Source organism: Papio anubis, chromosome 1 (assembly GCF_008728515.1).
Source record: "Papio anubis isolate 15944 chromosome 1, Panubis1.0, whole genome shotgun sequence".
NCBI lineage: Eukaryota > Metazoa > Chordata > Mammalia > Primates > Cercopithecidae > Papio > Papio anubis.
Window position 1 is genome coordinate 118,170,012 of NC_044976.1, and position 13,979 is coordinate 118,183,990.

The 13,979-nt window shown below is 40.1% G+C and overlaps 1 protein-coding gene across 2 annotated transcripts in view; it reads right to left on the minus strand.

Moving 5' to 3' along the window:
* NOTCH2 (notch receptor 2) overlaps positions 1-13,979 on the minus strand; it is a 189,906-nt gene that overhangs the window by 14,526 nt on the left and 161,401 nt on the right. For both annotated transcript variants that reach the window (XM_021922900.2, XM_021922897.2), the window contains exons 20-24: positions 11,701-11,854; positions 11,126-11,310; positions 9,348-9,480; positions 2,634-2,870; positions 160-272 (exon numbers count right to left, since the gene is read on the minus strand). In XM_021922900.2, coding sequence (XP_021778592.1) covers positions 160-272; positions 2,634-2,870; positions 9,348-9,480; positions 11,126-11,310; positions 11,701-11,854 — 822 coding nt within the window. The remainder of the gene's footprint in view (positions 1-159; positions 273-2,633; positions 2,871-9,347; positions 9,481-11,125; positions 11,311-11,700; positions 11,855-13,979) is intronic.

The window sequence follows — 13,979 nt, forward strand, 5'->3', positions numbered from 1 at the left end:
CAGCTTTAAATGGAAGAACCCAAGCACTTTCTTGTGAAAGAGTAGAACTGAGAAATCTTCCCATTTGGAAGATTGATTAAACCAGGTTTAATCTCAGTTCTGTCACAGATTGTATGGAAGAGACAATGCCCCTTCTTACATGAGCAACAGGGCACTTACCGGGGGACAACGGCAAATGAAACCATCAGGCATGTTACTGGCCACAGCACAAGTCCCTCCATTCAGGCAGGGCATCTGGGGACACACATCGACGAAGGTTTCACAGTGCCGGCCTCAGAAAATAAAAAATAAAAAAAGCTTTAAAAGGCAGAAGTAGTCACTACAAGTTACTGAACAAACTTTGCTGGGATGGGAACTAGCCATAGGTGGAGCAAGTGTGAGAGAGTTCAGTTCTAAGCCTGTGGTAATCTGAGCATAGGAAGAAAACACTCACTGCATCTCAGCATGATTGGCCTGTCACTGGCTCAGGCCAGTCCCTTACTCTGTCTTGCCTCCACAATAAGTACCAACTCACACGACAGGATGGGTGAGAAAAGTGACTTAAATCCCACCAAAAAAAGAGAAATCACACTTCAGCTTTTTGAAGTCACTTTAGCTTTCATAAATTGCAGGAAACAGTTGAAAAACTATTCATTGTATTTTGTTAATGTCATCTACTTCATAGGAGAGGCTACACCAGGCCAATATATTTAAAAGGTGATTTGCAGCATAGAGAATTTTCATCTGTGATACCTCATTTCAATCACTTTTTGGCCTTTCTGTAACCTAACTCAATTCCTTAAAATGCAGCTTAATTTTCCTAGAGTTAGTTTCCTCTAGGAATAGTTCCAAAACAGAAGGTCCCTGGGGGCCACTGCTCCAAGATAAAGAGCGAGGCAACTGGAACCACAGAGGAGACGCAGGGCACAGCTGGGACTCCTGGTCAATAGCAGGAGATAGGCCCCACCTGGCCTGTGGTCACTCGGGAAAGAAGAGGTAGCTTTAAAAATGAAACAAAAATATAATGTTTTTGGCCAATGAGATCAAGCAGCAAGAGGCATAAATGTTTGTCTCTTCAAATCACAGCAGCAGCCACTAACCAAGAGCAACCACCACATGGACACAGCTTGGTGGACCACCAGTCCCTTGCTGTTTATCTCTGCAACAGCATCCCACAATAATTGTGCTCAATGTATTCAACAGATTTTTTTTTTTTTTCCATTCACAAATGTGGAAAACACACAAACACTACTTCCTGGCTGTGGGACACTACTTCAAAGTGGTCTCCATTCCTTCCTTCTCCTGCTTCCCCCTTACTTTGCAAATGCTTGTCAGTGTTTCCAGAGAAAAAAGCCTCAGGGGCAATGAAAGAAACGGGAGCCAGTTTTGCTTCCTTGGCTTTCCAGCTGCAGTATGGCCAATACGAGGCTGTAGACAGACTGTTCATACTCATTCTGTTCCACATTGCCTCAATAGCTATTATGTTCACAACGGACTATTTCTTTTTGGATGTTAGTGTATCCAGGGAGCTTCCATATTGCAGAATCCCTATTCTTTATAAAATTCTAAGATGGTAAGGTAGCATATCTTTAAAGTTGGAAGGAAAGATGGCTGCAGATGGGCTCAGGATATAGCAGAGTTCAGCTTGATGAATTGTTTGTAAATAGACTATTAAAGCCTATTTTCTGACTCCCAAGGAATCTGATCACACCCTCCGTATAAGAAATACAACTACAGACCCCAGGAAATGCATGATAATTTTCAAATCTCAGTATCCTGCCACATCTGGATACAAACAACTATTTTAGTTCCCAACAGTCACCATGCTGCCCTCTCCAGAAGCAACCAGTAAGTTCTTGTGACAAGACCCCTATTCTGAGGCAGGGCTTGGTCATCTTCATGCCCTGTGATGAAAGAAAGAAACTTGGGAACAGAGTAGGAACATGGCCAAGCCTTTACTGAGCAGGGCATTACTTGTGACCACTGCAACTTTTCATTTCATACCCATATCAACGATCCTTGGTTAAAGACACTTGAATTTGGACCTGCTCCCTTTAAGTATCTAAGCAGGGTCCTAAGCTTCTCTGAGTCCTAGGAGTGGAATGATCACGGTGGCAGGAACTACCCTGTAATTCAAGCCTCACATGTCAAAGGAGGCAGGGTGAAGAAACCAGAGTTAGACGTAAGGTTCCTTAAAACAAAATGTTATTTTGTTCAGATGAAAAGAGTTCTGTGAATGAATGGTGGTGATAGTAGCAACAATGTCAATGTACTAAACAATGCCACTGAACTGTACACTGTACACTTTAAAATGACTCAGATAGTAAATTTTAGGTTTTGGATATTTTGCCACTATTAAAAAATGTTATTTTGTTCAACTACTTTCAATATACACTGTAAAAAATATTCCTGCCATAGCATGATATAATCAATGCACAACAAAAGAATCTCTCAGGAAAAATTAAAGGTAGACACTGATTGTAACATCCATAGAGTACAGACCAAGAAAAAACTGGCTTTTAAAAATTAAGCTACTGTTGTTTTTCTTATATAAGAAAAGCTTCACTTGGGTCTGGGACAAGTTACAGGGCCCAATTTGTTCACTAAAACCATCTTCCAAGGCAGAGAGGCCAGGAGGCTAGAGAACTTCTCACCAGTAAAGGCACTACGGCAAACACACAGGTAGTCATTGGTGAGCTGTATACAGTCCAGGCTGCCCTCAGAGCTGCAGGGGTTGGAGAGGCACTCGTTGATGTCTCCCTCACATCGCTCCCCAGCAAAGCCAGGCAAGCAGCGACAACCGTAGCCTCCAATCCTATCCACGCACTGACCACCATTAAGGCAATGTGGACCCCTGGCACAGTCATCAATGTTTTCTTCACAGAGTAGGCCTGGAGGAAAGAGAAGAGGTACAGAATTATGAAAATCCTTTTAACCTGCTTTCCAGCAAGGGATAACCACACTTGTTGGCATTTTCACAATGAATCAGAGTATACTCTTCAACTGGTAGTGGGACCTTGTAGTTGGGCAGGGCAAAGCACATGCTTTATTCATGACAGCTGTCATCCTTCTGGTGAGTTGTACAAGTAAAGGAATGAACACACTAGAGCTCCACATGTACTCTCCCACACAATCCAGTGAAGTAGCACCCTATGCTGTAGGTCCTATTATTTGTCCCATCTCAAAGACAAGGAAACTGGAGCTCAAGAGAGGCTCAGTAATTTTTCCAAAGTATAATCTAAAATATAAAAACAGTCCAAAAAAGAACATAACAATAAATACAGTCATGCAACTGTATAATGACACTTTAGTCAATGCAGGCAGCATACACAACAGTGGTCCCATAATGAAGCTGAAGCTGATAAATTCCTGTTGCCTAGTAACATCATAGCCTTGTAATGTCATAGCGCAATTACTTTTTAAATAAATTCAGTGTAGCTTAGGTGTACAGTATTTACAAAGTCTACAGTAGTCTACAGTAATGTCCTAGGCCTTCACATTCACTTACCATTCACTGACTCACCCAGAGCAATTTCCAGTCTTGCAAGCTCCTTTCACAGTAAATGCCCTATACAGGTATACTATTTTTTATCTTTTATATTGTATTTTTACTGTACCTTTTAAGTTTTCTACGGTACCTCTTCTTAAGTATGTTCAGATACATAAATACTTTCCATTGTGTTATAATTGCCTACAATATTCAGTTCAGTAAAACAAGGTGCAGGTTTGGAGCCTAGGTGTGTAGTAAGCTATACTCTCTCTGTTTGTGTAATTACACTCCATGATGATTGTACAACAATGAAATTGCCTAAGGGCGTATTTCTCAGAACATATCCCCACTGTTAAGTGACCCATGACTATACATAGGTTATGTAAACACATTGGTAACAATTGGAACTGAATTTTGAATGAAATACATTTTTAAGTTTTATAATCACTGGCTTTTTTCTGTAATAGTGTGTAAATGCACCAATGCTTTTTATTTAACAAAAATAGAGGATAAATTTCCTGCTGAGAGTTCAAAAGTTATTCCATTTAAAATAGGACTCATTTAATGTACTATAGCTATAAATGAGCCATCTAGTATGAATATCTGCATACAGTGTCTTAGAAAGAAACAAAAGAAATCAATGACTATTCTAGAAATTATTCTATGATTAATTCAAAAAGGTACAAAAGAGGCCGGGCGCAGTGGCTCACGCCTGTAATCCCAGCACTTTGGGAGGCTGAGGCGAGCGGGTCACTTGAGGGCAGGAGTTCGAGACCAATCTGCCCAACATGGTGAAACCCCATCTCTACGAAATACACAAAAATTAGCTGGGTGTGGTGGCACATGCCTGTAATCTCAGCTACTCGGGAGGCTGATGCAGGAGAATCACTTGAACCCGGGAGATGAAGGTTGCAGTGAGCCGAGGTCACGCCACTGTGCTCCAGCCTGGGCAACAGAGCGAGACTCTGTCTCAAAAAACAATCATAATCATAATAAAAATAAAAACAGGTACAAAAGAAAATAGTTCTGTATTCCTACCACTTGCATTGTAGCATACACTAACAAAAGCAAGATTATTTTTTAAAAAATGTAAAATAAGGCCCAATTTTCAATAGCAATTACCAAATTACCAAAGATAAAATACCTAGGAACAATCTTAACAAGAAATGTGTTACACTTATATGAAGACAACTTTAATACTGTCCTAACAGACACAAAAGAGACTTGAATAAATGGAAAGACATACCAGGATTTGGTTAGCAAGATTCCTCATCATAAAGTTGTCAGTTTTCTCTATACTGATTCATAAATTTAATGAGACCCCAATAAAAATTACCAACAGGAATTTATTAAGACAAGCTGATTATAAAATTATGTGAAAAATAAACTGTAACTATAACCAGAAAAACTATGAAGAAGAAGATCCTTAATTGGAACAGAAAGTTATTGGTGAATTAATAGAATAACAGAGAAAATAAAGTCCAGAAGAATACCAAAAATACACATGGGAATTTAGAATCTGGCAAAGGTACCATCTCAAATCATTATATAAAAAACAAAATATTCAATAAATTGTGTATTAACAAATGAGTAGCCATATGGAAAAAGTACTTGAAGAAAATATAGGAGAATTTCTTTACAACCTTCAAGTGTATAAGATGTTGCTAACTACAACTCAAAATCCAGAAGCCATTTTAAAAATGATAAATTCAACTTGATTAAAAAGTAAAAGTGTGCACTAAATATCACTATAAAGAAAATCAAAAGATAAAAAACAACATACTGGGAAAATATTTGTTTTTTTAATATCATAGACAGCCAATTTCCACAAAAAATTAAATCAACAACTTAATGGGGGAAAAAAGACATACATATATATATATAAATATATATATAAACAGAAACTGCAAGAAAAGGAAAAGAAAATGCTTTTTTTTTTTTTTTTTTTTTTTTGAGACGGAGTCTCGCTCTGTCACCCAGGCTGGAGTACAGTGGCCGGATCTCAGCTCACTGCAAGCTCCGCCTCCCGGGTTTACGCCGTTCTCCTGCCTCAGCCTCCCGAGTAGCTGGGACTACAGGCGCCCGCCACCACGCCCGGCTAATTTTTTGTATTTTTAGTAGAGACGGGGTTTCACCGTGTTAGCCCGGATGGTCTTGATATCCTGACCTCGTGATCCGCCCGTCTCGGCCTCCCAAAGTGCTGGGATTACAGGCTTGAGCCACCGCGCCCGGCCAAGAAAATGATTCTTAAATGAAAATATATTCTCCACCTTAACAAAAAGCCAGTATGCTGATATACTGAAATTACTGATTAAAATTATAAATGTACATATTACTCAATCCAGCGATTCTATTTCTGAAAATTTATTTTACCAATATACTTATATGCCTGCAAGATAACTGAAATATCTATCATGATGACACTGGTTAAGTAAAATATGACATGCCTGTAAAAGGGAATTCTGTAGCTATAAAAAATATTGAGGAAGTTCGGGCCAGGCGTGGTGGCTCACGCCTGTCATCCCAGCACTTTGGGAGGCTGAGGTGGATGGATCGCTTGAGGCCAGGAGTTCGAGATCAGCCTGACCAACATGGAGAAACCCTGTCTCTACTGAAAATACAAAATTAGCTGGGCGTAGTGGCACATGCCTGTAATCCCAGCTACTCGGGGGCTGAGGCAGGAGAATCACTTGAACCCAGGAGGCGGAGGATGTGGTGAGCTGAGATCGTACCATTGCACTCCAGCCTGGGCAACAAGAGCAAAACTCCATCTCAAAAAAAAAAAAATATATATATATATAAAATATATATTCCTACACACATCATAATCAAACTATCAAAAGATAAAGAATATTAGAGGCATCAATATATATATAATATATATAATATATATAGAGAGAAGTATATATAGAGGAGAGAGAAGTTCTATATTTTGATATGAAAATATCTCCAACTAAATAAAAAAAAATCAAGTGCAAAAAATGTGTCTAATGTTCTATCTTCAGAGTAAAAAGGAAAGGAAATAAAATATCATTGCATTTGGCTTCTCTCTACATAAAGAAAATTTTGAAGGATACAGTTTTTGAAAAATTCTAGAAAGAAACACAAACAACTAAAAGTGGTGATTACGTGTTTGTGGGAGAGGGAAAATTTGCCCACCAGAAGAGAGATGGGAATGAGAAGTATTTTCACTGTATACTTTTCTACGTGTGAATACATTTTTGGTCTATATGCATATATGCATATCTCACCTTATACATAGAGTAAATTGAAAACAAAAAAGTAAAAACAAAATCCAGTATATGCTCCCTATCTCAAAGAATATTTGATATTTAGGGATTGCTAGTAAAATGAACATAAATGTGTATTTCCCCATCAGAATAGAACCACCAGAAATAAACAGATCTATCAAATGAGAGAGAACTCAACCTCAGCCTGAAGCAAAGTAATAGGAAGAGGCAGAACTGTTACAGTTAGCCCTCGACCTGGGAAACTGGAGGGACATGTAGGCAAAGATCCAAGGCTTAGAAATACAGTGACACATTGTGATGACTCTCACAATGGGGTTACGGGACTTTAGAGTTTCCTGGAATGTTTACCAATGGCCAGAGAAGTTAAGTCAGGATGAAAAAAAAAATACTGTTCCACATACCTAAACAAGCACACATAGTAAAATAATCCAAGGAACTGTAAGTAGGATAAAGTCAAAGAAATTCATACCTACACATATCATAATCAAACTGTCAAAAGATAAAGAAAGAATCTTAAAGGCATCAAGAGAGAAGCAATGTATCACATATAAGGGAACTTCAACAAGATTAACAGCATATTTCTCATTAAAAACCATGGATATCAGAAATCAGTTGGATGACATATTCAAAGTGCTGAAAGAAAAAGACTGTCATGATAATATTGAAACTAGTATTCTAAGCCATCTTTACCACAGGGTTAGAAGAGACAAAAATTTTGTTTCCTCCTGAAATGATCCATTCTAGGACTGGACATGTCTTATTAATTAAAAGTTCATGGTATGGCAGTGATTTTAGAGTTTGATGAATACTCATGTATTCTCCTATATTTCCCAGCCTCCCTTGAAGTCATGGAGGCCATTTAATAATTCTGGTCAATATACTGTGAGGGACAGTGATGTGTGTTGCTTCCAAACTGAGCTAGTGAAAGCTGCTGTATGACCCTTCAAGTCTGTCTCTCTTCCCTGTACTGTGGAGGCCTTGGAGGCCAGGTGTTTCAAACTACATATCTGAAACACAGAGAAAGGTAGCCCAACACATATTCGACTTTATCTGAGTGACAAAATCAGTGTTATATTAAGCTCTGAGATTTGAGGTTTAATTAGCTGCTATAGCTTGAAGTTTGACTCCTCCAAACCACATGTTAAAATGTGATCTCCAATGTTGGACATAGGGCCTAATGGGAGGTATCTGGGTCCCTGGAGTAGACCCCTCATGAATGTCTCAAGGTGCTATCCTTGAGACAATGACAGCATTCTCGCTCTATTCGTTCCCATGAGAGCTGGTTGTTAAAAAGAGCCTGGGATCTCCCTCCCCTCTCACTTGCTTCATCTCTTGCCATGTGATCCCTACACACATTGGCTCCTCTTCACTTTTCACCATGAGTGGAAACAGCCTGACACTCACACCAGAGGCAGATGCTGGCACCATGCTTCCTGTACAGCCTATAGAACTGTGAGCCAAATATACCTCTTTCGAAAAATAAATTACTTAGTCTCAGGTATTCTTTTATAGCAACATAAATGAACTACGATAATAGCTATCACCAGAATCATAGCTTGTCCTAACCAGTACAATTTCTCAAAGGAACAAACTAACAATGAATTAGAATTAATTTCTACTCAACCATTGATTTCTAGAATAAAGAACAATTCTCCTTTTTGCAGGACCATTCTTCAAATACTTAAAGACCGTTTCTCCTTAGTTTTCTTCTTCCCATTAACCTCATTCCTCAATAACGAGCCTACTAGTAGGGTACTCTCCTATTTTAATTTAGTCAAACTCTGATATCTGGGAAGGCAAATTATCAAACTTTACTGACACAAAGCTCTAAGGCAATACAAATACTTCTCTGGCACTCTGTTCTCTTTGACACTAACGAGAATGAATTTGTCACCAGTGTGGATGGCCTTTAACATTTTTTTCACAGGCTTCTCAGAGTAGGCCCCATCATAACTACATCTCTTCTGATAAACAATACTCAAAACTCTTTCCAAGGGATGGTTCAAAAGCAGTGTCAATGTTCGCAGCAGAATCATGGCCCTACCACTTAGTTGAAAAGCAGTGGCAATGCCCACAGAAGAATGATGGCCCCATCACTCACAGTCCATGGCTGCATCTCTCATCAGGCCTTACTGCAATTCCTAAGGTAGAACCTTGCACCATCAGTATCCTCCCCTGAGGTGATGAAAATAGGTAGATATTTTCATTTCATTCATTCCCCCACCTTATAGAGGTAAGACTTGGCTAATTTAAAAAATACATAAGCAGGTAAATGTGAATTGTTTATTTTAGAGGTCATTAGTTGCTTTTCTGTGAAGCAACAAGAAATCTTACTGACCAAGCTAATTTTGTTATGTTATGTTAATATTGTATCAGTTCCATATTCTGTGTTTCATGGAATATCAAGATGCCAAACAACCGGATAAAACTGAGAACATAAATCACAACATCAGAGTTAGCAAGAGATGGGAGAATAAAATGGCTTGAATTACTAGGATGCAGAACTAAATGCTTGGAATGAAGCTAGTCTTACTATCTTTGATTTTATAAAATCCCCTGAACACTAAGAATGGTTTTATAACTTAGACAATGCCCTCGATGGAAAATGGATAAGGATGATTTCATACCCCGAGTGCCTGGTGGGCAGGAGCACTTGAAATGGTTCACAAGGTCAATACAGGTGCCTCCATTCTGGCAGGGCTGATTCTGGCACTCATCCACTTCATACTCACAGTTGACACCCTGATAGCCTGGGACACACTGCCATGAGGAAACAAAATGGGTAAGAAATACTGGACCATTACTGGAAACAGACCATGAGAGCAAGTGAGATCTGGAACATTTCTGTGACTCTCTCCCACCTCCCCACTTAGCTTTTGTATGTTTTCTCTGGAGCCATCACACTCTCTGCTAATCATTCTACGCAGGGACAGAAAACCCGCAGCTTACTGGCATTTACCTATTCCTCCTCCAGTTGAAAAAGGCACTTTAAAAGGAAGGCAAAGACTGAATACAATGAAGAATATTTCAGATTTGACTTGTGTGCAAACCTTTTGTTCCTCCCAGGTACAGGTTTCCTCATCTTTAAAATACACATTCCTCTGTATGTGATGAGGACCCTATGACTCAGTCAAAAGGCATATGTGGATGGTAGCACAGACATGCAATTATTGATCTCCAGGTTTAGGAAACTGCATGTATGTGTGAGAAACTGGTTGAGATACGGCTGGGGGTAAAGGGAGGTGGGTCTGGCTGGCTGTGGTGGCTATAGGGGTTGGAAGGATTTCAGGGCTGACCAAGAAAAAGGATATGGCTGTGAGGTGGCTTTATTTGGACACTTTGACAGGTTTGCATGTGGGAGAAGTCTCATATAGCATGAGACCTTTCAGAGGGGTAGGTGGGTAAGAGGAAGACAGCAAATAAACTCTGGGAAAGAAGGATCAGAGAGGGAGTCTAGGTGATGTCACTCAGCAGCCAGTGGCAGGAATCTCTGGGTCAGAGAGCTCTAAAGGCCAGCATCAGTCTGGGGTCTGTATGGCCCCAGGGTTTATCTTGTCCTACTTATACTATGGCTAGCAGATTTTGGCTGCTGTTTTGCAGGCTATGCAAAGCAGGCAAGCTCTAAATAGTTAAAAATCTGCTTATTTGAGCGCTATGTTTAAAACAACTGGATGTGTCAAAATTTGGGTTTGGCACTGGCAGGCCTTTCAGCTAATGAGTCCCAGCCTGCTGTGAAGAAATAAACAACCCAGGGGCCAAAATACAGAAGCTATCATTGGCTCATTCATATAACAATAGAGAAGCAAAGCTTTTCTCAGTGTTGCTTGGTGGTTTGAATTGGTATCCAATTAATGTCTCAGACATTTTGCTAATATCTTGCTTGCTCTAACCATTATCAGCCCAGACATTAAAATAGTGACATGTCCCTTGAAGACACATACTTCCTCCAATATATACATGTAACATCTAGCATGATGCTATGGGGAACAGGATGAGCAACATTTTTTTTGAGAGAAAATTGCTAGTTGACTGATTAATGACTACATACAAAGGTGACAGGGGCCAAAGGAATACTCCACAAAGCAGTTTTTCCTATCTCAGCTGCTATTCAGGGAAGTGCGGACTGCTATGTTGGGTGAGCCTGTAAAATGCACTCTGGTAGTGACTCTTGGCTCCGAATCCTAAAAGCAAGCCTAAGGAGCTGGGATGGTTCCATACTAGGGACATGTTAACTTACTGCATAGAGAAGCTGAAAGAAACAGTGGTAAACACTATGATGGGGATTGGTAAAAATCTATAAACTATAAATATAAGATACAAGCAGCTAAATTCAATATATCAGTGCTCAAAACAGTTGTATGATCTCCTGGGAGGTCCATGACCTCTGCTTGTTCAGTGTCCTCACCTCGCATCTGTATCCACCAATGAAGTCACTGCACGTTGCCCCGTGCTGGCAGGGGTTGGACGCACACTCATCGAGCTGTTCCTCACAGTAGCTCCCAGTATAGCCCAGGGGGCACTGACAGTAATGTGTGTTGCCAGCATTGATGCAGACACCTGAGTGCTGGCACAAGTGTTCAACAAGCACACCTGGGAAACCCAGTGAGGAAGAAATGTCACAGAAGAACATGTGACACGTGGGGTTCAAATCAACCAATGAGCAAGTAAACCTAAACTGGCTGACACATCAAATCTTATTCTTAGCCAGTTCTTCACAGCCCTCAGTACCAGATGTATATTAAAAATAAACCCTGAAAGTGGAATATACCTTAGTTTCATTTCAAATACATTTCTTCCTGGAATCTCTGAACCTATTCCTCTACCCTTACATCTTCTATCTTGAGCCCTTTCCCCAGAGCCCTGCCCACCCACTACTATCTGCCCTTCCCTCTTATCTGACAAAAAATAATACCTGCTCTAAATGCCACTGGTCAGTCAATATTTCAGTGAATGACCTGAGTCCAAGGGAGCAAAGCTTACCTCTCCTGGAGGCTGCTATGTCACAAGAGACATTGGGCACATCACAATAAGCACCAGCCCATCCAGATGGACATCGGCACCGGGACTCTGCTTTATCCTGAATGCAAGTACCTTTGTTTTTACATGGAGACCGACTGCAGAGGTTCACCAGGGTCTGAAACAGAGGCAGGGGTGTACATACATCAAAATCCAAATACTAGAAATGAAGAAAAAGAAGTTCTATTATGTTACAAGAAATGAAAGAAAAGCACACTGATTAAAAAGAAAAGGAGCCTTCATCTAGTAAAAGAGCCCTTAAACTAGATTCAGTGTTCTGAGGTACACCTAACCATTTTTTACGTACCATAAGTCTTCACTTAACGTCATCATTAGGTTCCTGGAAACTGCGACTTTAAGGACAACAATATATAATGAAACCAATTTTACCACAGTCTAATTGATATAAAAAAGAGTTAAGTTCCTGTACTTATTTCTGGTTAAAAAAGTCACTAAACTTCAAATTACCACCCACTTCTAATATTAAACATTAAAATAAACAAGCTATACATTCATTTAAGAAATATTAATAAAAACAAGTAAAATAATTATTCATCCAATTTTTGGTGAATCCGCGAGGAACGGTAGTCCTAGTGGTGGCAGGTCAAGTCAAGGAATAAATGTTTGCAAAGCAAAACTGTCAGCACCTCTTACCACCACACAGTTCAGAAAGCAACACTAACCAATATGGCAGGCTTGCTGGGTGGTTTTGTACCACATCGTTTATTGTTGTGCACCCGGTACGATTATCATAGGCTTTATGAGTTTTCATTTTACAATAATTGGCATATTCATTCATTTTCTTTTTTTTTTTTTTTCTTTTGAGATGGAGTTTCACTCTGTCGCCCAGGCTGGAGTGCAATGGTGCAATCTTGGCTCACTGCAAGCTCTGCCTCCTGGGTTTATGCCATTCTCCTGCCTCAGCCTCCTGAGTAGCCGGGACTACAGGTGCCTGCCACCGCACCTGGCTAATTTTTTGTATTTTTAGTAGAGACGGGGTTTCACCGTGTTAGCCAGGATGGTCTCGATCTCCTGACCTCATGATCCACCACCTCAGCCTCCCAAAGTGCTGGGATTACAGGCGTGAGCCACCGTGCCTGGCCCCATTCATTTATTTTCTAACCCATTTATTCCAGTTCAGGTTCATGAGTGGCCAGAGCCTATTCTGGCACAATGGGACAATGTAGACATGTCCACTTCACCCAACATACATGGCTTTGAGTTGTGGGAAGAAACTAGAGTCCCTGGAGAAAACCCACACAGACATGGGGAGAACATGCAAACTCCACACAGACAGCAGCTCTGGCCAAAAACAGATTTTTTCCACCACTCAATGTTATAACAAAATGACGCTGAAGGAAACAAAGTTATTTGAGGGCCTGCTGTAGTCTAATTCCTCTTAGGTCTTCTATTTAAAAAGTTATTACCAAAAAAGTTTAAAAATTCAAGGAAGCCCAACAGGTTAAGCTATTCCCAATGCTCTAGACATGATTTGCCTACATGTATGGCCACCCCGCAGTGCTAGAAAGAAAGAGTTAAAGCTGTCAGACAGGTTCACACTTTCTGTGCTAATCCTGTGTGAGAAATCCACATGGGTCTTGACCAAATCTATCTTTGGTGAATATGGGTAAAAGGACTTAATGCCTGTTAATAAGCCTAAAACCGTTTAAGAGCTTATTTCTAAGGAAGGCAATCTGAGGCAAAGAGTGCACAAGGACTGGCACCTTTCATCTGAATTCACACATGGAGTGGCTTGGCCCCTTGAGGAGAGGAAGGCCAAATTCACAATATAGACTGTTTGCTGGAAGAAGGGAGGAGTGCTTCGTCAGCACTTCCAATCAACGCTATGAGAACAAATAGGAGCCCAACCAAAAATGCTCTTGGGATCCATGGAATCTGCAACAAGCCGCTTAATTCTGTGGAGGTGGGTGCTCCCATGTCTAATATAGCCTAAGCCTTACTTAAGTGCGCCCTGTAAGTCAAGTTTGGCCATTTGTTCCTATGTTCTTTGGAGTTATTATTCTATCACCATTAAAGAGGTAGAATAGCATAAAATTAAATACAGTGCTGTTTGGTATGCAGCTTTGGAAAAGTTACTTTGCCCCTCTGGGGCTCAGTTTTGCCTTCTATGAAATCAAAGGTTAGATTAGTTGCCTATAAGGGCTCTTTCCATCCTAAAATTTTATGGAAGTGTGTATTTACATATTTGAACTTAAAAGATATGTAAATCGTTTGGTTTTGAG